Below are 23,319 nucleotides of genomic sequence, written 5' to 3'. Positions count from 1 at the left end.
AGGAATACTGAGAAAGAGGAGAAGAAAAGAAAATGGGAAATTGGGTAGTTGTTTTGGAGGTTTCTGGAGGTTAGTGGGGATGGGAGTGCGAAATCAACGGTGAGTTTCTCTTAAATTTCCATATGGATTTTTGGTTTAAGGGGTTTTGCCTTTATATTTGGACCTAAGGCGTTCTTGTTTATAATTCAAAACTGAGTTTTTGTCAATTGAAAGATACGAATAAAACAAGATCCTAAAACGGAATGCTAGTAAAAGTAAATCAAACAAGATAGATTCAATTCCTTCTTTTACAGATTGCAACGAACGAAATTTGGGCTCCAAATTCTTAAAGAAGGGAGATAATCAGGTTACAAAAAGTTAGCTGCTGACGTCTAAATTCAGTGCCCAGTAAAAGTTTAAATCCCAGTGATAAGTTTGTGGAAGACAGTTCGACAAAATAAGTCATATACACTAATTTGAAACTAAATATTACCCCTTTATAAAGGGCAACTATACTTCACTGAATATATATGTTTTTATGGTCTAACAAGCTGTACAAATTCTACAGTCAAGACACTCATTCAACTTCGGGCAGTGCCATTGAGCTACCACCTGGTTTCTCAGATGACTCCACAGTTTCACCTTCCCGTGCTGTTGAAGATGGCTCAACATCCATGTTTTCTGACTCTTTTTCTGGCATTGCCCCACAAACCTGAGAAGCGCCACCAGCTTTAGCTTCAGTTTCTGACTCCTCCAGTGACTTGGAGCTGCCTACAGGCCCAGCCTCAGATAAGGCTTCAATACTATCACCCCCCATGGCCAAGATAACTGGAGGCTGATCCATGCTTTCAGAAATATTTTCTGGCATTGCCACACAACCCCGAGAAGCATCACCAACTTTATCTTCAGATTCTAACTCTTCTGGTGATTTGGAACTGCCTGCAGGCCCTGCCTCAGATAAACCTTCAATGTCACCACCAACTTTAGCTTTAGCTTCAATGTCACCACCAACTTTAGCTTCGGGCACAGTTTCTGGCATTGGTGCACAAACCTGAGAATCATCAACAACTTTAGTTTCAGATTCTAACTCTGGTAATTTGGAGCTGCCTGCAGGCTCTGCCTCAGATAAACCTTCAACGCGACCACCCCCCTTGGCCAAGGTAACTAGAGCCGGATCTGGGTTTCTAAATGCAGTTTCTGGAATTGACCCACAAACCTGGGAAGCATCACCAACTTTAGCTTCACATTTTGACTCCTCTGGTGATTTGGAGCTGCCCGCAGGCCCAGCCTCAGGTAATGCTTCAACACCATCACCCCCCATGGTCAAGGGAGCTTCAGACTGATCCAGGTTTTCAGACACATTTTCTTGCATTGTCCCAGCAACCTGAGATGCATCACCAACTTTAGCTTCACATTTTGACTCTTCTAGTGATTGGGAGCTGTCCATAGGCCCTGCCTCAGATAAGCCTTCAACACTATCACCCCTCATGGCCAAGGTAACTGGAAGCTGATCCAAGTTTTCAGACACATCTACTGGCAATGTCCCACAAACCTCAGAAGCATCAACAATTTTAGCTTCAGATTTTGACTCTTCTAGTGATTTGGAGCTGTCTATAGGCCGTGCGTCAGATAAGCCTTCAACACTATTCCCCTCTATGGCCAAAGTAACTGGAAGCTGATCCAAGTTTTCAGACACATTTCCTGGCAATGTCCCACAAACCAGAGAAGCATCAACAATTTTAGCTTCAGAATTTGACTCTTCTAGTGAATTGGAGTTGTCTATAGGCCCTGCCTCAGATAAGCCTTCCACATTATTGTCCCCTATGGCCAAGGTAACTGGAAGCTGATCCAAGTTTTCAGAAACATTTCCTTGCAATGTCCCACAAACCTGAAAACCATCAACAATTTTAGCTTCAGACTCCAACCCCTCTGGTGATTTGGAGCTGCCTATAGGCACTGCATCAGATGAGCCTTCAACACTATCACCCACTATGGTTGAGGTAACCAGAGGCAGATCCATGTTTTCTGATACAATTTCTTGCACACTCTCACAAGCATCAGAAGCATTCACTTGAGGAACCATTTCAGCTACAGGTGTTTTTGAACCCTCCTCCATCACTGAGCAGCCAACTTTTCCCTCAGATGGACATACTACCTCTTTTCCTTCAGTCTCTATGGAAGATGCAGGCAGGTCAACGTTTTCTGAAATAGCTTCTTCCAGCAACATAACGCCAACCTGAGTAATACAAATATGAAATTACACATTAATAATCTAAGTAATAACAATAGATCAACCTTGTGATTGTCTGTGGGCATTGACATGCACTTACTTGTCATAAGTAATCGTTATCCTATACCTATCGAGACATTACGGTTTACAATTCTGTACAGTTGGAGTTCTGAGATAAATTAAGGAGTTTTTTTTTCTAGGGCAGAAGAAGAGAAGAGGGGGGGAGAAGGGGGGGGGGGGGGAGAGAGAGAGAGAGAGAAGAGAGAGTTTAGTAACTTATAAACTAACAAGCCAACTGGCTACCAAAATCAAGGTACAAAACTCTGATCAATTCAAAAAATAATAATAACAATAAATGAATGTTTAACTTAATTCCCATTGAGTTCAACCAACCTTAGATGCATCCAAATGATCACCCATCTCAGGTTCAGAAACCTTTGATTCCACCTGTGGTGCTAAGCTGCTTACAGGATCCTTCTCGGATAAGCCCGGAATCTTCTCTTCCGAATCCCCACTTTCTGATACAATACAGTCTGGCAAATCCCCAGAATATCTGGGCGTTTCCATTTGATGATCCATTTCATCTTCCTTTCCATTTGGTTCATCCAGTTGTACTGAGCGGCCATCTTGATCCTTCTCAGAAGAGCACTGAGTCTTTTGCTGCTCTTTTGTCAAAGTAGATAAAGGTTGAACTGCAGCTTCTAACATATTTTTGGGCACAAACACACCAACCCGAGAAACAACCATATTATCAGTAACTAAATCTTCAGATGTTTCCCCCAGCACTATTGATCTGTTAACTGGACCCCTCTCAGATGAGCACTCAATCTTTCCTTCCTTAACTGCTGCAGAAGATGAAGGCACAATAACACTTTCAGTTTCTGTTAGAAACCCACAAGCCTGAGAAACATCCATTTGAACATCCATTTCAGCATCAGATCCTTGTGATTCTCCCAGTAGGTCTGAATTCCCACCCAAACGTTTCATAGATATTCCATCAATCTTGTCTTCTTTCATTTGTACTGGACTGCCAAGTAGACACTTTCCCAATGAGTCCCCAATCTTTCCTTCCTCTGTCACTAAAGAAGATGGAGGAGAACCTAAGTTGTCTGTCACAACCATTTGCGGTAAAATGCCATCAACCTGAGACGAATCAATTTGTACAGATCTGCAAACTTGATTCTTCTTAGATATTTCCTCAGTCGTCCCTTCTCCAGCCACTAAGGAAGATGAAGGTGGATCCATACCTTCTGATACAACATTCTCTTGCAAAGTTTCACAAACCTGAGGTAAATCAATTTGAACAACTGTTAAAGCTCCAGGACCTTTTGAATCTTCCAGTAGTATCGAGCTGCAACTTGGCCTCTCCTCAGATGAACCCTCAATATTTTCTTCCTGTGCAATTAAAGATAAAGGAACATCCAAGTTTTTTGGTATAAGTTCCTCTGACAAAATAACATCCTTTTCAGTAACAGAATCTTTCCTTTCCTCTGAAGATGACGAACTGGAATTTTGGCACTTCACAGATGCGCCCCCTACTGGTTCCTCTTCCACCAAGGAAGATGACTCTAAGATTTCTGATCTGTCTCCTGAAACGAAACCATCATCCTGAGAAACAACCAATGCTGCACCAGAACTTTTTGGGTTCTCCTGTGCTACATAGCTGTCAACTTGACCTCTATCAGATGAGTCATCGATTTCTCCCACTGTTAACAATGAAGATGCAGGTAAACTCGTGTCTGATACTTTTTCAGATGGATAACAACCAACATGAGAAACATTCATTTGATCACCCTCAGAGGGGACAACTTCCATATTGCACACATCAATACTACCATCCTCAATCACATCAGTTCGAAGTTCCAAGATGCCCTTTTCAGTAGGAATATCATGCATAGTATTATGCCCTGAGGCAACATCAGCTGACCCAAGAGTGACTTTGAAATCATCAGCCTTCGAGGAAATTTCAGGATTCGAAAAATTACCTTCACCAGAACAATTAGCAGCTTCAGATTCTGTAAAAGGCACATCAACCTTGTCAATACAACCACCACCAAACACAATATTTGGGATTGTGGTAATAGTTGTGGAAATTTCATGGCTTATATCAACGGAAGAAGATTTTGGATAACCTTTTGAAGCAGACTCAACCATTTCTCCAGAGTCATTCTCAGCCATGCCAGGAAGCTCCGAATCCTCTAAACCAACAGACATGGGTGCACTCTCTCCTGGACAAACGTTTTCAAATGTTGTGGATAAATTATCACGGGGGGAAGATTCTTGAGACTCTTTTGAAGAAGGCTCTGTTTTGTCTACGGCATTTGTTTCAGTCATTTCAGTAATATCCGGTGTGACAGCTGAACGGTCTGGACTTGCAGAAATGGGTGAAGTGTCTTTAGAATGATTGCTAACATCATCAGAATCTTTGGGAATTAGGGGAGGGCCACAAACGTTTTCAAATGTTGTGGATACATTTTCACGGGGGGAAGATTCTCGAGACTCTTTTGAAGAAGGCTCTGTTTTGTCTACGGCATTTGTTTCAGTCATTTCAGTAATATCAGGTGTGACAGCTGAACGATCTGGACTTGCAGAAATGGGTGAAGTGTCTTTAGAATGATTGCTAACATCATCAGAATCTTTGGGAATTAGGGGAGGGCAGTCAAGGCTGGCCGCAATACAAGGAGGAGATGTAGGATGCTCTTTATCACAAGGCTCTATCTTGTTTTCAGAATCAATCATAGCAGGAGGGCCCACCACACCTGACTCAACTGGGCCCTCAGGAGCAGGAGGTGTCAATCCAAGATGAAGACTGGCATTGTCTGTATTCATGGAAATCGTAGGACATTTATTGTCACTTAAATCAACAGAAGAGGATTTAGGAGACTCTCCTGACAAAGATTCAGTTTTGTTTCCACCAATCACCTGAGGATGCTCAACACTACTTGAAAATACCAAAGATGAACTTACCTCACTCCCACAAGCCCCTATACTAGAAGCAGTCACATCAACATCTGGAGACTCTGTTTGAAAAACAGTCTTACTCACCCTAGTTGTGCCATCAACAGAAAGTTGTTTTGAACCTTTCAATTCTTTGATGGAGCCCACAGTCGTCTTGCTTTCAGGTTGGTCCATATTAGTGATGGGAACATGGGTTTCATTCAAAGCAGGTGTCTTGTCCCTCTCCCCTTTTGCATCAGTCCCAGTAAGGTCAAGTAGATGAGCTGCTGTTTCCAAAGTTGGCAGAGTAGGACATGATTTATCCTCCAAACATTGGCTTTTGGCTGTGTCCACAGGAATCTTACTTGATAAAGGTACACAGGGGGCAACCCTACCTTCTCTCCCGAAAGTTTCAGGAATTTTAGCTTTTGACAAACAGGTTCCAGAAAAGACCTCCTTCATCACACGAGCAACATCATTTACATCAGCAGTCTGGATACGGCCCAAAGCAGAACTCTTATCAGAAGATCCAGGAGCACTGTCAAGTGCTGATGATGAGTTTGTAGGTTGCCTATTATGGGCAGAATAGCCTGACTGCTCTTTTCTTTTTGGATCATGACCCACTAAACTGCTAGCCAAATGCACTTGGCTTGTCTGGGCCTGAATAGCATTTGTCAGTTCCTGTCCATCAGTACCTTGCTTACTTCTCGGAGCAACAGACTTACTTCCCATTGTAACAGCAGATGCATTCTGTAATTGAGAATTTAATTTTGGATCCTGACCGGCTGGACCATCAGAAACGGCAGGTAACACTGGAGCTTGCTTCCTTCCCCTACGACGGGGTGCTTCTGCTCTGTTTGAAGTCTTTCGACCTTGTCGTTTGACTTCTACTGATTCGGAAGGGCAAGGATTGATAGATTGAGATGCCAGAGGAACAGAATGGTACGAAGGCGTTGACTGAGAGCCAGGAGCAATCTTAGCAACGTCATATTTTGTCTCACTGGTGTTTTCCACAGCAGTGGAACTGGGAAAGGAATCAGTTAAAGGAGTATGAGCTGGGCCCGCAGTTATGGAAGTTGCAATAGCTGGACAAGCTTTATCCTCCAAACTCTGGCTCTTATTCACCTCAGCTGGTATGGCAGCACCTTCATTCCCTGAAACCTTGTCATTCTTAGGTTTGGATGAGCAACTTTCAGCCAAAGCCTCTTTTGTCACAGTAGCATTGCATGCAATAACATTTAGGCTTTCCCCTGTTGCAGGGCCTGCACAATATTAAAATGTCTCAGTTTATGTAAGGAAATTTATCATGATTTCAGTTCTGAAAAATTCTTCCTAAACATGCATGCATGCACAGAATTTACCCAGGGTTCTGAGGGCAGTCCCGTGTGTCATTGATGAGCTTGTTGTCTGCTTGGCTTCAGCTAAATTTACTGATTCTGCAGTTGAGTTCAGATTCTGACCAGGTAAACCATCAGCCTCTTGCTTACTTCTCACAGCACTGTCTTTGCTCACAGATAAATCTCCAGGTTTATCCTGTGGTTGCAGATTTGGTTTTAAATCCTGAGCATCTAACACATCAGGAACAGCAGGTGATACTGGCGCCTGTTTCTTTCCCCTACGCCGCTGTGCTCCTGCGCCACTTTGAGCCTTCCGGTTTTGCCCTTTCGTTTGCACAGGTACAGAAGGGAAAGGAGAAGATTGAGAGGAAGGAGTAACAGATGGGGACGGAAGGGTTGGCTGAGAAGTCAAAGCCATCGCACCACCAACTTGATGATCAGTGTCATTGGCACCTTGTAAAGGAACAGAACCAGGTAAAGAATCAGGATGTTGGACTGCAGAAGTACAAGAAACAGTTTCGCTCATGCCAATGGCTTGATTTTCTAATGGGTTCACAGATGTGTTCTGTGATACTTCATTTTGTTTTGGATCAGAACCAGCTAATCCACCAGAAACACCAGGTGATTGTGGCACCTGTTTCTTTCCCCTACGCCTGGGTGCTTCTAATCCACTTTGACTTTTCCGACCTTGTCCTCTTACTTGTGTTGATGCTTGTGTTGATGCAGACGGGCTAACAATGGTAGTTTGAGAACCAGGAGTAACAGAAGGTTTAGGAGCAGTTGGCTGAGAGCTAGGTGAGGCCACGATACTATTAGGTTGTACAATTCCACCAATACCCTGTACATTAACAGAACTAGGTGATGAATCAGGGCCTGAATTTGTTACAGGGCTCGACACCATTCCTCTCTGTAACCCAGTATCCACTTTGACAGTTCCAGAAGGTGCTGTAAGAGCCATCGCAGTTGGTGATTGATCCAGTGTTGCTCTTTTTGGCCTTCCACGGCCTCGTTTAGCTGGTGGTGTAACCTCTTTACTTTGCTGTATCTGGGGCAGCTCCACAGAGGGTAATGGTAAGTGTGGTGGAAGTGGAGCAGGAAGTTCTGTTTTACAAACAGCCACCACAGACCCACTCTCATCTTTTGGCAAGTTTGACTCCATAAATTCTTCCTTTGATTTTGTGGGGGAATCAGGTGAGTCAGCCTGACACAACTTTTCAAATTCCTCTTCTGTCCATTGTTCTTCATATGAACGCACCTAAAAAGCATTGACAGAAACAGATTCACATTCAATTGGCAGCTTTGTGGTCAAAGAAACACAAGAACATAAAGGATACAATCAAGCAATAAGAATCAAATATGAAAAACAAACCTCTCTTGCCCGTTTGCCCCTGCCATAACGTTGAGTATCGAGGCCCCCAAGAGCCCCACCCTTACGCTTTATCCCGACATTAGACACTTCACCAGTCTTTGGCACCTCATATACCTTCATTACTTCACAGAACTCCTTCAAGTCATCGTCTGTAACGAGGCGAGAAGGCAAAGGAGGCAGAGTTTCAGAAATATCCATGCCTTGAACACATGCTAATTTCCTCCATGTTGCCTACAAAATTAATTTTTTTAATAAAGCTGCAGCATCAGAGGAACAGGTAGCATGCAAGATATACAAGGATATTTATGCAATGTAAAACCAAAGAGACAGCATTGAGTGCAAATGTTAAGTGAATACCATCTCTTCTTCTCGTCTTCTTTTGTCTATAGTTTCAAATACATCAATTTCTGGCTCACTGCAGGAAGAGAGGCAATCATTAATAAATCAACTTCAAATAAAAAAATTGAGCAAAAAAACTTCGCATAAAATAATTTTTTCCTTCATTAATCATTAATCAGCAAGCAAAAATAAAAATAAAAATCAAATAATAATGACAAACAAAATCCAGCAAGCGAAAAATGGCTTTGCATATTAATCATTAACCAAATCCAACATACTAATGACTTCTGATTGCGAAATTCCCAGCCTTTCCGAGTTTGTAGATAATTTTAACAGGAGGGAAAAAATAGGACAGCAAACTCATCATTGCTTATGAAAACAGTAAATGTCATGAAAGCCAAAGCAAAACGGCAAGGTACCATAGTCTACAGAGTGCTCCATCTATTCAAGAAAGCTATGGATGGAAATGCTATTCCCTATAAAATTGATGCTGAAACAGGAAATCTCATTCAGACGATCAGTCACGTCAAGAGCAAAATATAAACAACAAAAATCATCAGACTGTATGTACCTGCGAGCTAAGAGATCATTTAAAGCATCATCATCTAATACAGGTGCAGCTTCTTCTTTCTTACACTCACGCAAAAGGGACTCCAAATATTCTCTTCGATCTTCAGCACTGTGGTAAAACAATTTTCAAGAACAATTAGCAACTTCTTTAGAAGGGTATGCAACACAGTTTAGCTCAGCAACAATTCAAATTAACCTTGTATTGTTGTCAAAGAAACCAGCAGTAATGCTCTGATTCGCAACTCCCAGTTTGTGCTCAGCTGCAGCTCTGACTTGTTCCTCAACAGTTTGAACCTTATACAAAAGAAACAATTCAAGAACTTAGACATCCAGACTCCTAAAGTGTAGATAATTTAATTTCAAAACATAAATAGAGAAGAAAAAGAGCAGTTTCAAATTGAAACATAGCCCAGGGGAGAAATTGCATACTGTTTCAAATCGAAGAACAAGCACATCCCTCTTCTGGCCAATTCTGTGAGCCCTTGCTTGAGCTTGCAAATCAACCTGAAAATTTACAAATGAAAAAATAAATCAACTATAGAATTGAAACTATATGGTTTAAATTCAAAATATAAATCATTGAACAGTAATTTTGAAAATTGCCTGTGGATTCCAGTCAGTGTCAAATATTATCACTGTATCTGCAGCTTGAAGATTTACTCCAACACCACCAGCCCGAATGCTATCAAAATCATACATATGTCAGTACCATTTATACTCGTGTGCACACAATCATGCCTGCAGGCACATATCAGCACCCTGCAGACACATATCAGCACAACAGAACTTCTATACTTTTTATTTACTACTTGCTAGTAACAACCTACATCAGTGTCAAGCACGAAGCAACCCAGTATATGGTGGCCTAACTCTAGAACCCAAGTGAGATTTTACTAAATTAGTGTAGGATTCCTACAGCCTATTTGGTAGAGCTTTTGTATGAAGCGCATATGTTGGAGGCACATAAGAAAAATCATCAAACATGAAATGCATCCTCCATATTCACCTTGCAGTCCTTCTCCATGAAGCACTAAAAGGGTTCCTCTCACCACCAAAAACACTTTTGTCCGTTTCAGACAAAAACTCAATAATAAAAACCACCTTTTATCGGAAAGTGCTTTTGACACTACAAAGCACACCTTTTGTTGCTTCCAACTTCACATGTAAGGTTTAACCTACACCTAAATCATAGCACAGCCCCTGCAGGCTCTCCCTCTAACCCGAAATTCCCGTAACCTATTGAACCACCTAACCCAGTAAAAGCAGACATAAAAGTACAATACGCACAAAAAGAATCACCTCAGAAGAAATATAAAAAAGGGAGAATCCGGTTTATTGAACATGTCAATAAGGGTACCACGATCACCCCCTGATGTATGTCCATCCAATCTGAGGTACCGATATTGTTTACCGTTGAGATATTCCTCCATAACATCAAGTAGCCTAGTCATTGTGGAAAAGAAAAGAACCTGCACAGTGACAAGTTCCAATCAGTTGCACTCTGATATCAAGTCCAACAACTGGAGTATTCACAAAAAGAGAGTTAAACAAAAAATCATGTAGCCAGACACAAGTAAAATGCCTTCCGTACCCTATGATCTGTTGCTTTTAGCTTGGGAAGTAATCGATCTAACATCTCAAGCTTCCCACAAAGCCTTATAATTGGTGGCAGATAATGCTTTGGTATATAGGTATCAACCTACAAGAAGCAATCAGACAAAGAAGTTTATCTTGAGAACACAAGGTAATAATGAAAATTGCTTCCTTAACCCTTTCAGCATCTTTTATATGAGCAAATAAAAACTTAAAATGAACAGGTAAAGAACATGCCTCCTCTGCATGAAGCTGGCTGAGATATGGATGATTACATATATTTCGAAGCTCCATAACAGAGTTGTGCACTGACCGGGCCTGAAAAAAAATGTGTAAATTATAATAAGATACTCTTAACAGTTCACCTTCCTAAATTGAAAGGAGAATCAAAAATACCTTGGAATTTCCAATTGTACCCAAATTATCTTCTACCCTCTTCATCAAAAGCTTCTGATAAGCAGAAGCTTCACATCTTACCAGTCTCTCAATCTTTTCGGGTAGTTGATTTTCAACCTGCCAAAAAAAAAAATTTTAAAATGCAGGAACATTAACATAGAAACTTCCAAAACTCAACATTTACAATTGAATGCCTTTCTAAAGATAGAACAGAAACTGAAAGGGAGACTGCCGAGGTGATCAAGTTGCTGGAAACTCTGGAAGGTATCAGATTGTGTGCCTCTAAAAGGGATAGGAGAAGGTGGGATCTAGAGGATTCGGAATCTTTCACATGCAAGTCCTTTCAATCCTTTTTGCGAAACAAGGGGAGGGCAGAGACCTTTCCTCCTTTCTCTCTTGTGTGGAAGGCCAAGTCTCCCCCTAAGGTCAAAGTCTTTGTTTGGTTGGTGGCGGTTGGGAAAGTTAACACTTCGGATCTTGTCCAAAGGAAAAGACCCTTTATGTACCTGTCTCCTCACTGGTGTGTTTTATGTAAGCTTTGTGAGGAGAGTGTGGACCACCTTATCTTACATTGTCCTTTTTCCTTGAGTCTTTGGTGGCTCTTGTGGAGGGAGGTTGGGACTGTTCGGGTGATTCCGAAAGGGTGCTCTGATTTTCTTTGTTTTGACTTTGTGGTTTGGGGATCGGGGAAGTGCGCTTCAAGCTTATGGGGCTGTTTGGTTCACTCTGTTTTCTGGAACATTTGGATGGAGCTTAATAGGAGAATCTTTGAAGACTATAAGGGAGTGAGAGTGAGTGATCTTTGGGATAGAGTTAAGTACTGGGCAGCTTTTTGGGCTTCTGTTACAAAAGATTTTAAAGACTATTCTTATTCCACAATTATGAGGGATATGGCAGCCGCGGTTAAATGAGGGTTGGAGGGTGTGTTGTTTTGTGGTTTTTCGGTTTTGTTCCACCCTGTTAGTTTGGGAGTTGTTGGTGCTGTTTGTTTCTATCTGTTTTGTGTTTTGTTCTTCGGTTGTGGTTGCCTTATCCACCTCTGTGTTCTTTTGCTTAATAAATTTCGTTTCTTCTCAAAAAGAAAAGATAGAACAGAAACTTCAATAAAATATTACCAAGGGCCCAGAAGCAATACATTTTATATCAAATTTCTCAAGGTAACACACTCCATAACAAATCAAATACAAAAGCCAGAAGCACTAAGCACCTAAAGAAAATATTCAGAAGTCAGGTCTTATTGGAAGTTAACCTCAAATCAATCATGCAGCACTGCATATCATAATCAAACTACCAAGTCTACACATGCCTTCCATACAGAAATAATGAAGTTAACCAGGATTTTGTTGATCAACTGACATGTATGGGATTAGCATGGATAAGACACAATGTTAGTATCCAAGTCATTTCTTAAAAGTTTTGTGGCGACAAAACAATTTCCTTGACAAGAATACATAAATGGATACACAAGAAAGAATTCCAGAAAACCATAGACATGCATGCCTGTATGCGTACACATTCATATATAAACACATTACATGCATATAAGAAACCAGATTTCAAAGCCACACAAACAAAAATAAATCCAATAAAAAAAAACACATTCCAAATGCAAATGTTATTGATAAGCAGAAAACAAATTTTAGGAACCTTATGCTTCAGCCTCCGAAGGACAAATGGTCGAAGAACTTGGTGAAGACGGTTTATGATCAACAGATTCTCCTCCTCAGAGAGTAAGGCCTTGTCAATATATGCCAACAATACATACACAACTGTCAGATTTTAATGCAACCGGAGTCGCAATAGTTTTTAAAACGTCAATTCTCAAATAAAACATTCCAAAGCTTACTTGGTCAGCTGTGCTATCACCACTACTTTCAAATGGTTTGTTGAACCATTGAGAAAAATCTTCTGATGAATTAAAAATATTAGGCAACAAGAAATTTAGTAGCGCCCACAACTCTTCGAGATTATTCTAATCAAAACACAAGAATAGAAAGTAATCAGGATACTGCATTAATACACAAAGGAAAGACAATACACATTTATTAAACCACAGGAAATGAGTGCAAACAATAAATAAAAGAAAAGCACACGAAAAGAGATCCTGAAACCTGCAGTGGAGTTCCAGTTAACAGCAATCTATGAGAGCTTTGATAATGCTTCAATTCAGCATTTAACTTGCAGGAAGCATTCTTTATCCGATGGCCTTCATCGATTATTATATAATGCCAGTGTATTTTACTTAGTTTAGGTCTGTCATGCTTATTCATCAGATACTCGTATGTAGTAAGGAGGACATTAAATTTCCGTTGAACTATTCTTTCCCTGCAATGTAAAGTACTTTCTGAGCTTCTGTATAAATATAAATAAAATACATAAGTATAGCAGTTTGATTTTAATGGGATTACTTGAATAGCCTACGTCTCTCCTCAGGGGGCCCAGCATAGACGATCCCAAGAATACTAGGGGCCCAAAAGTTAATTTCTGATTCCCATCCGGGTAACACTGAAGATGGCACAACCACTAGGAAAGGTCCTCGATCATTTTTTGTTTCCATCAGGTAACAAATTAAAGAAATAACCTAAAAACAAACATGTTTTAGATTATGGACGTGTAAACTGGAAACAAACTGTGAATGGTTTAGGGAGGACTCATAATCAATCCCTACCTGAACAGTTTTACCCAAACCCATTTCATCAGCAAGTATACCATTCAAATGATTGTTGTATAGAGACACCAACCACCTTAAGCCATTCATTTGATACCTGAACGTCAAAAATACCATTTTTAGAAAAATCACACGAGGTGTTAATAAAAACACCTCCCTCGATCAATTCAAATGGATATAACAAACCCCCACCCCACACCCTCCCACCCCCCCAAAAAAAAATTGCTTTTAAAGTTGAGAAAGAGAAGATCAACCCTTTTATGCTTCCCCCAACATAAGATAATATATATCTATCAGATCACATTCTACTCACTCTCTCAATTTTCCACCATTAAGACTAGATGGCTGCTCAGCGATATTCTCTTTTATACTGCAAAAACCAAAGTTGATTGTAAGATACTTGGTTAGAGCTGTAAATCAGTACTAATATGGGAAAATATTTTGTCAAATTGACAGCGTCAGGACAGTCAGACTTTCATATTTATTGAAATTTTATAAAAAAAATAGATGGTCCAACTTCTACGTTAAGAGAGGAAATCTCTTAAAGAGCGAAAAAGGAACCAGAGGTTAGCTGAGTTCAACCACCACTAAATAAATGTTACAAAGTGAGGAATTCTATTATAAAGCAGCAAACAAGGTGACATCAACAATAAATCCATGATAAAGAAGCCATATACATACCTATGAGCCATCAAATAGTACTTCTCATTGCTTTCCATGTAATGCTGCAAAACAGTGATAAAATAACACAATGAGCGGGAACTTCAGAAAAAAACTGTAGTGTACAGAGAACAAACTTGCCTTTGCCTGGTCACTTTCGTCTTCATTTTCAAAACTAGGCTCACTCTTCCCAATAGCACCTCCACTTCCACTTTCATCCATATCATGCTCAAACTGACTTGCCACAGCCTTTGCATCTCGTAGCTTGGATCCGAGCTTTTGAAGATATTTTTCCGTCTCTTTGAGAAGTTGCTTAACACGGTCAGATTTGGCATCCTATCATGAGTTTCAAAAATGTTATGCAAAAAGAATAAAAATAAGATGCAATCCTAAAGTCAGTAAAATTTAGAACATACCTGCACCATTCGCAGATATCCCTCCACATCATTGATCTTCAATAAATTTATCTTTTCACGTTGAATCCGATCAATCTTCTCACGATGGATGCGTTCCTTCCTTTTGTGGAACTCCTTTGCGTATTTATTGAAAACCTTCCACCGCTCTCTTTTAATTTTAAACACATCATCCAGTCTTTCCCTTAAGTCCAGATTAGAAAGCAAGTCAGAAAAGCATGCACAACAAACCAAATGAAATAGGAGAAATGGAAGTAATGATTACTATAGCTTCTCTAAAAACATAGAAAGCTAAGGGTATTGACACACATTGGACAAAAAGAGAGTACGTACTTGTGAACCTCTATTTCACCAAAGAACTCCTTTTGCCTCTCCCGAATTCTCTTTTGTCGCTCTTCCTTCATCTTTTGCTCAAACTTTTCAAGTTGTTTTATCCTCCTACCATGTCTAAATTTCTTGCAGTTTCTCAAGTGATCCATTTCAGTATTGATTGGTTTGAAGAAATCATTCAAAAATTCACTGCCCAAATGAAACAAAACAAGGATTAAGTGTCTAGAAAATAAAACAAAATATAGAGAAAAGATTTGCACCATTTAAACTGAGAAATAGAGATAATATATACTCCCTCTGTCCTGAATAAATGGTCTACACTTCCCTTTTAAGAATCCAATCCAAAATTCAAATAATTTATTTCCCCTTTTTCCACAATAACCTTTGTCATCTCCTTAATTACATTTTATGCAAGTACTTTGGATTTTTAAATTTAAAAGTAAGATTAATAATTTGAATATAAACACATGAGAAGTAGGTAGGAAAGCATTAAAATAGTTACTTAAAATTTTATACGAAAGCATTAAAATATTTCCATATTTTTTTGAGAAGAAACGAAATTTATTAAGCAAAAGAACACAGAGGAGGATAAGGCAACCACAACCGAAGAACAAAGACAAAACAGAAAGAAACAACCAACACCAACCCCTCCCAAACTAACAGGGAGGAACAAAACCTAAAACCACAGAACAACACACCCCCCAACCCTCATTTAACTAATTCGGTAGGAAAGCATTAAAGTGGCCCTTAAAATTCATTTTTTCTGTAAATAAGGCAATTCCATAATGGACGGAGGGAGTAATTGGTTTCCACATGGAAGCCCATAGAGGATGAACAATTACCTCCGGAGACGGCGTTGCAGCTCGAAGAGTTGTAGTTTTTTCAGTTCTATAACACTTTTGGTTTTTGCAGATATATCTTCAGATGAGCTCACATTTTCCTACAAGTAGTAAAATGCAGTACATGAGGAGCATAAAATATCAAATACAGGACCAAAATGAACCCATCAAACCATGCATCTGGTTCACTTTATCTTTCTGCAAAGAAATAGTCTTCATATATATACAAGGGAACACAAATTCATGCACATAGAATAGAACAATCAAATCTATTAAACAACGCATATACATTGTAAAGAAGCAAGAGTCAACAAAAACAGTCAGGCAAAAGGCACAGGTATGGTCGCATATCAGTAACTGGTTCCACATGACATACCCAGGTTGAAGCTCCAACCACATAACAACTAGGCAAAATCATGATATGGAAATCATTTATCAACTCCAACATCTTCAAGGCAAACAAGACAAGTACATAATTTCCTTTTTGTAACTGATGTATTGTTTGAACAGGGAGATACACGTTAAGAATAATAAAAGCACATGAAAAATAACAAGCAAATCATATAAATATCCCTTCAGTGATGTGAACATTATTATGTGCCCAAAAACTTTTCATGTGCGACTCTGTTCAGCGCTATCCAAACACAACTAAGATCGCAGAGCATAACACACAACTTACACAGCAGCAGATAGGTATATTAACGTTTTAATTCATCTTTTAATTCGTGATCCTCACATCAAGCTATAAGGTGCCAATCTCACTAAAGAGGTAAACTGACACCCAGATTTCCATTCTTCCATCATTCCAGGAGAGAGAATTTTTATGTTATCCAAAGCCCCCATGATCAAGTCATCATAGAGCAGCATTGCGTTCCTTCACCAATACCTTCTTAATGCCACTCTCACAAAGAAACAAGATACAAATTTTATACATGCATCATGTTTAACTTTTCTGGATCGCAACATTCTTTCACAGTACACATACTTGAAATTTATTATGATTGCTATCACTCCAGAGACATTTTCCATAAGAAAACAATTAAGTTAGAGACATTAGTCCTTGAATTCTAAATCCAATCCTTCCCCTAAAACTTCTAACACAGGTGTATCAGTTTTAAATATAATTCTATTTAAAGTACGTGCATATGTTCCCTTTTGTATTTGACAGAAGTTTTGTTAGGAGATTATTTAAGCTGAATTTCATTTTTACAGTAACCTCCAGAACCCCATCATGCCCCCCCACTCCCCTTCCCCAAAAGAAAATTAATAATAGTAACTATAAATTAAACCCATACCAATCATCAGGCAGGAATTATAAGGAAAATATGTCATGGTAATAAAAGGACATAAACAATATTTGAAGTCACATACTATCTTTCTAACGGACCTTTAACTTGTGGAAACATGTGGCAATTTTTTGCCTTGCTTTTTGCTGTTTTAGAGTCCAATTTTGTTCATCCAGAAGCTTCTTTTTCTGCTTAGCCATAATCCACTTCTCTGACATAGTGTATTTTGGTGAAGGTGGCAAATCAGTATGGTTATCTTCCCTTACTTGTCCTGCAGTAAAAAAAAAATGTCATTTTCAGTGTCAATAAGAGGAACTGATTTTATACAACTAAAAAGCATTTATTTTGAAATTCAGATACCAATGAATCACCTACCCCCACAATTAACAGAAGTAGCAAGATCAATGCAAAAGAAAAAAAAATCTGGACAGAGATTGGTTATACTATTCTCACCATGAGAAACATGTTTTGGCATCATGTGAGTGTCCTTTGATGCACTTGCTGAGTGATGATCATTGCCAATTCCAGAAATTGGTTTCCAACGATCTCCGAATGAAAAAGAAGTCGGGTGATTATCAGTATGTTGACTACCCAGAGCACTGCTGCTACCAAGATTTGGGAACTGACCAGGTGCATTATTGTTTCTTTCAGACACCAACTCTGGCTGACCAGCAGAGGCTGGTAACAGTCCCCTGGAAACTTCATTCTGATTGCCAACTCCAGTCCAGCTGATTATCTCAGAATTCTGCTTATTCATACCCATTAGAGAAGAAGTTTGGTTAGCCCTTCCAACTTGCAAATGTCCATTTTCCATATTTTCCACAGGATTACTAACAGGTAAACCACTCCTCGCACCTGAAGATTCAGGCTGCTGTGATGTCATGGTTAAACATGCTGGTGAGGCTGTGGTCTCCAGGGTCTGTGTCTCAGATTCTGGTTTTTGTGAAGCAAGAAGATGCTTTCTTTCTTCAGCGAGAACAAATAGATCCGGAGGTGGGCCATTCTTTTCTTCCATCTTTGGGTTCTCAGTTTCTTTTGACAAAGACTCGGTCTCCAGGAATTTTCCGGTGGACGAGGCACCGGGAAGAATTTTATCAGTTTCCCTCTCACTGTTAAGTCTTCCATATGGTGTAGTGGAATCAGAAATGCTGTTTTGCTCATTTGAAAATTGTGTTTTTCCTTTATGGTCAATGAACTCTTTTCGAGGCCCTTCCGTACTGCCACCTAAGATTTTATAATTTCATACATCAAGGACGGTAATATAAAAGTTGCTGCAACTTGGCAAGTTAGTAAAAATTGAGGACTTTCATTTTAAATAAAATTGAAAATAGTTACCTTCTTTAGGAAAAACATTTCCCAGTGCAATTTCAAGATGAAGTTTCTTTGGCATCAAACCATTTCTGCATGCAGAAAACCACAATTTAACCCAACCAAGACAAAGATTTGAACCACATACCAAAAAAAATAGCATCAGAACGAAAATAAAACAAACTACCTAAATGCTAAAAAGACAAGGCACTGTGCTCTGAGCTGTTTCAACTGCTGTTCCTTGAAAGGCATGCCAGGAGAGCCAGGAGACAGGTGGACTGGAGTTTTACCAGTATCTCTCACAGCTGCACTTCTCAGCATACTCATTTCTAATGCACTATTTTGCCTTCCAGCCTATGAACAAATGTAGCATAAGCAAATTACATACACAAGCTTTCAAACAGTAGAGTTGCAAACGGTTTCATGTGCAAGAACAAATTTAAAAATAATCTACACGTATCAAATCACAGCTAGACAACGTCAGTTAAGAAGATGGGCAAAATGATAAAACAAAAGGATCGAAGTCATGCAGAACACATGCAGCATACACATATTCTCAGAACTACATGTTTGCCCTAACATTTGAAAGAAGAAATACATATGGTAAGCATATTGTAGTAGCTATATGTTCTCTTTTATTTCACCTTCATCCTCATATATCATGTGAGAACATTACAAATCACTGAAGTTCAGCATGGATACAATTGAGCACAATGCCCTCATTTTGCCTAAAAGTAGCGAACAGAAGGGGGAAAATTGAGTACCTGAAATATCTTATTTGCATCGGCTAATATATTAGTATTTCCTCCATCATGCTCAGAGACCTTTCCAGTTGAAGGCATCGTCCCACTGTATTGCATTGGACTTGAGAATCCTGGTTCTGCCACTTGATATGAACTAGATGTAACTGGAACACCTCCTTGAATCTTGCCAAAAGAACCTGAATTTCCAACAATATAATGTGAGCCTTAATTACTCAATGACCCAGGAGATATTAGAGGTTTGGCCTCCTTAATAAGATTAACCCCAACTTGAATAGTTTCTTTTGATCGACAACTTGAATAGTTTCTTCGTTTGTAAATAAATGAACAAAGGAGAAAATATCAAGAACAAAGATAATTCATGGTTTTAATTCAACCAAAGTTGATATCAAAATCAACTAATCTGGAGGTCAGGAGATTGTTTAAGGACATGGTTCAAGGTCCAAATTTTTCTATACCAATTTTGATCCTGATTGATATGAAACATCTTTAATTTTTCCAGCACAAAAATTCAGGTGCATTGCTTTCCAACAAGTTAATTCTGCAACTTTAAAAACAATGTTTTCCAAATGCTTACTTGATCCAGGTGATGGAGATGTTGACTGCTGCATTTGAATTTCTGCTGTCATATTACTTGGGACAACAACATTAGAAGAAAACCTGGGAACTTGAGACTTATCAAATGGAAACCCAGCTTTACTTTGATTCCACACACCCATAGTGTCATGTGTAAGAGGTACAGGAGCAGCTTGCTGCTGTGCTAAAGCATTATGAGTAGAAGAAACTTCCATTTCTTCAGGGTGTTTTGCATTCGGGGTCCGAGACATCGAATTGCTAGTGTTTGTCAAATCCAACTGCTTTTCTATCAAATTTTGACCTTCTTGCTTGGCTCTAAGCAGTGGTCTCATGCTTCCAGAGAAAGATGTAAAATGTTCCATTTGACCACTACTTGGAGCAATATTAAAATTAGCATTTTCACCACCTTTAATTGGGAAACCAGCCGATGGTTCAACCTTGTTTATCTTTCCCTTCCTCGTATTAACTATAGCATTTCGAGTATCAAGATGTTGGGGGTTATCAAGATGTGGTTCATCCCCCCTCTTCCTCTTAGTGGTGGCTTTTTTACCATCCTTTCGATTCACCTGTTTGTCCCAGTTTGCTGTATCACGCCTTTCTTGTGACTGTGAATTGGCAGACCTAGAGTCCAAGCTAGATGGACTTTCATGATCAAAAGACTGACTACTCCGGTGAGTAGTAGATCCTTGATAATAATCATGACCTGTACTGCTAGGGCCAACAGGTGGTCTGCTTGTAGAAAACGGGTCCATATTAGACATCTCATTTTCGGCCAAACCTGTTTTGGAATCTTTTGAAACTCCAACAGCCTGAGAAGACCCTGCAGAACAATGGCTGCACAGTTATCTCAACATGACAAAAAAGTATGATTGGCAGAATTGGTTTAATTAAAATGAAAATAATTACCTGTTTGAGCTCCACCAGACAAAGGAAGGCGTGATGACTTCAAAGCTTCAATATCAAGACCATGTTGATTAATAACAGTCTCCATGGCCCTTAGTGGATGAAGGAAGATAAGTTAGAGAAAATGAAAAGCTATGATGGGGAAAAAAGACATAATTGACAATTCAAGTAAGAGAATGCAGGCATTTCAGGTATAAGTTGCGTTTCTCCTCAGAAATAATTGATATACTAAAACAAAAAGAAAAACCAAGACAAACACGAGTATCAGATATGAATTAAGACAAGAGGTTAAGAACAACTCACCCAGAAAAAATAGTTTCATGTAAAAGAATCTTCTATACCAAAGCAGTTTATCTTAAAATAATATTATTTTCTACCGAATACAAGTAAATTACTTAATGGCCTAACCAATATTATTGGATACAATTCAACTACCCTCACCGTGTGATGTGAATACCTGAATAAATTAAAATGCAGCCTCATCCTCCAGACTAATAAAGTACATAAAATTCATGTCCTTGGAAGTTGCAAGCTCGTAGATTACAAGTTCATTGTCATGAGGATTTACTAAATTCACCAACCCCATGTAAAATGATAACAATGCTAGCACAGTTTTTAAATTCATTTACGGGTCTATATTTTATTTCATTTTCTCCACTTTGTCAACATTGCTGACTCAGCTTCCAAACTGGGGCCCACCCCCGAACCCTACAATCTTTGGGGCCAGGAAACACTGGCAAATTGCTAGATAGGTACAATGATGAGAGTCGAACCCCTGACCACATGCCAGGGCCCAACCAGATTCCCAACCACTGAACTAACAGCTCATTGGTATTCACGGGTCCATATAACTCATGCAATTTTTCATATATTTCTTATTATCATAAAATAAGTCCACTATTAACAAAATACCATCAAATAGAGTGAAAAATGATTAATCTTTACCTTGATATCACTTGATATGGCATGGAATGTTCCTTCCCACTTGACTTCATGTGTTGTAATATCTGCATTTCTCAAAAACAATGTAAATAAATACATGTACGTTGATGTCATAACAAATAGAAGTAAACAGAGGGCACGAAGAGATAAAAGGAAAATTTGTTGAGAGAAAACTATACTAACCACATAAAGCTTTGTGGCAAGTTTGGCAGGCTCATCTTTAGAATCTTGAATGAGCTTGTGGAGAAACTTTGCTGCCTCCAACTCGACATTATGCGAAGATGCCATCTCATTTGAACTAATCATGCAATTAGTGAAATCAAAGAGCAGTAAAACATAGCTATCATAGTCAATGAACGAATTTTCTGGTTCAAGATTGAAATCAGAAACACCATTCACATATATGGTTGAGGATTGCAATTTTGATGTACTGTAGTAACCAATAGCTTTGAGCTCCTGATTGTAATAAATAAATAAAAAAAAAACCACTAAGACAAGCCTAGCCAATAGACCTGCTTATCAACATCTACACTCATGCATTAGATTGTCTTCCAAGAAAATAAGTCCTCTCCCCATCAACTAATATGAGAGAGAAGCATTGAATACAGTGGTGAAATAAGTGCATTTTATTTTATGCAAAGTAAAAAATTCTTAAAAACATCAAATGGCGGCTACAAATACTTCCTATTTGAGATATTGATCAATTAGATCACTGAGATCTTCCTAACTAGTTTCTAAAATTGAATACAGTAATAATACTATCAATTTAAGCCAATTTTGAAATTCAATTTAAACAAAAAAACCCAAGTCAACTTTAACACACAAGCACACAAGAAACCCCAAATTTTGACCAAAACACTACCTTGGCCCTTGTTGTATGAAATTCGGAGCTCGAAATGAGTAAAATACAGATAACGCTTGAACCAAAACCATCGCAAATTGTATACAGGAAGTAAATGTTGGCCTTCAAAAACAAAAATTGATATTTCCAGAAAGTATCCGAATTCGATTTCTTAGCGTTTTGACGTTTGAGTTCGAAAACAGTAAAAATGTGGACGACGATATAACACAAAAGGGAAAGGTGCAGCTTGAAACGCAACGGGTTACCTAATCGAAGATCCGGCCCGGAATTCGACGGCAAAGCAGGTGAGAGCTCGTCAGCTTCATACACAGAAAAAGAGCGACAGAGAGAGAAAGTGCAAATCTGTAAACCCTCGCTGAGAAATGTATTTTGCTTTGGGCAAGCACGTACAGAGATATTTGCGTGCGAAACTTTCACTTCGTTTAAATTACCAGATAGCCCTTTCATTTAACTTTTTTTTTCTTTGCCTAGAAGTTTTCTCCACGTACGGCTCGAGAAAATTAAATTATCATGTCTATGAGACTATGAGGTTCTCAAAGAAAAAAAATGTTTTTCTTCGTCATATTTGTCAACAAATGGTAATAACCAAGCTCGCAGATAAAATGTACTGGATTTTTTCAGGTTAGAAATAAATGTGCTCAATTACTTACCATAAAATAATGTGCTTCATTTCAACAAAAAAATAATGTGCTCGATTGCTTACCATAAAATAATATATACATTTAACTAACAACTACACACGTAAAAAAGAAAGATAAATTATGAAATTTAGAGCATCTCCAAGGGAGATGTCAAATGCAAAATGTTAAATTTGAATTTGATGGCTTGTGTGGCAATTTGATACTTTGGGAAAAATTTAACTCCATCTAAAATGCCAAATATCATCTTATTTTATTATAGTTTTCAAAGCAAATGGGACTCATATGACGCATAAAGTTTTAAAAGAGGGAAATTATAATGGGTTGATGTGTTATTTTTCACATATTGGTTGGAGATGCTCTTATAAAATAAGCAAGATAAA

The 23,319-nt window shown here is 38.9% G+C and overlaps 1 protein-coding gene across 2 annotated transcripts; it reads right to left on the bottom strand.

Annotated features, from left to right (window-relative positions):
• Positions 1-347: 347 nt before the first annotated feature.
• SYD (P-loop containing nucleoside triphosphate hydrolases superfamily protein) lies at positions 348-22,684 on the bottom strand. 2 transcript variants are annotated; one of them, XM_016792044.2, is made up of 35 exons: positions 22,544-22,684; positions 21,620-21,734; positions 21,440-21,501; positions 20,498-20,586; positions 19,593-20,411; positions 19,019-19,194; positions 18,442-18,608; positions 18,282-18,346; positions 17,400-18,170; positions 17,048-17,217; positions 15,664-15,761; positions 14,825-15,010; positions 14,495-14,675; positions 14,220-14,414; positions 14,100-14,143; positions 13,732-13,788; positions 13,419-13,515; positions 13,159-13,331; positions 12,862-13,075; positions 12,597-12,722; positions 12,398-12,487; positions 10,751-10,867; positions 10,592-10,672; positions 10,353-10,460; positions 10,061-10,230; positions 9,365-9,443; positions 9,191-9,265; positions 8,958-9,055; positions 8,763-8,870; positions 8,210-8,267; positions 7,853-8,083; positions 6,508-7,738; positions 4,342-6,408; positions 2,603-4,224; positions 348-2,215 (listed from the first exon to the last, which is right to left on the bottom strand). In XM_016792044.2, the coding sequence occupies exons 2-35, from the start codon at positions 21,722-21,724 to the stop codon at positions 557-559; spliced, it is 11,589 nt and encodes a 3,862-aa protein (XP_016647530.2). In that variant the 5' UTR covers positions 21,725-21,734; positions 22,544-22,684; the 3' UTR covers positions 348-556. The 2 variants fall into 2 exon arrangements, with proteins under 2 accessions (XP_016647530.2, XP_016647528.2); XM_016792042.2 differs by having other exon boundaries at positions 2,603-6,408.
• Between the last annotated feature and the right edge of the window lie 635 nt (positions 22,685-23,319).

The sequence above is a fragment of the Prunus mume genome, linkage group LG2 (genome assembly GCF_029339155.1).
Source record: "Prunus mume cultivar Tortuosa linkage group LG2, ASM2933915v1, whole genome shotgun sequence".
NCBI lineage: Eukaryota > Viridiplantae > Streptophyta > Magnoliopsida > Rosales > Rosaceae > Prunus > Prunus mume.
The sequence above is the reverse complement of the archived record's forward strand: the minus strand, read 5'-3'. Positions and strand labels throughout refer to the sequence as shown.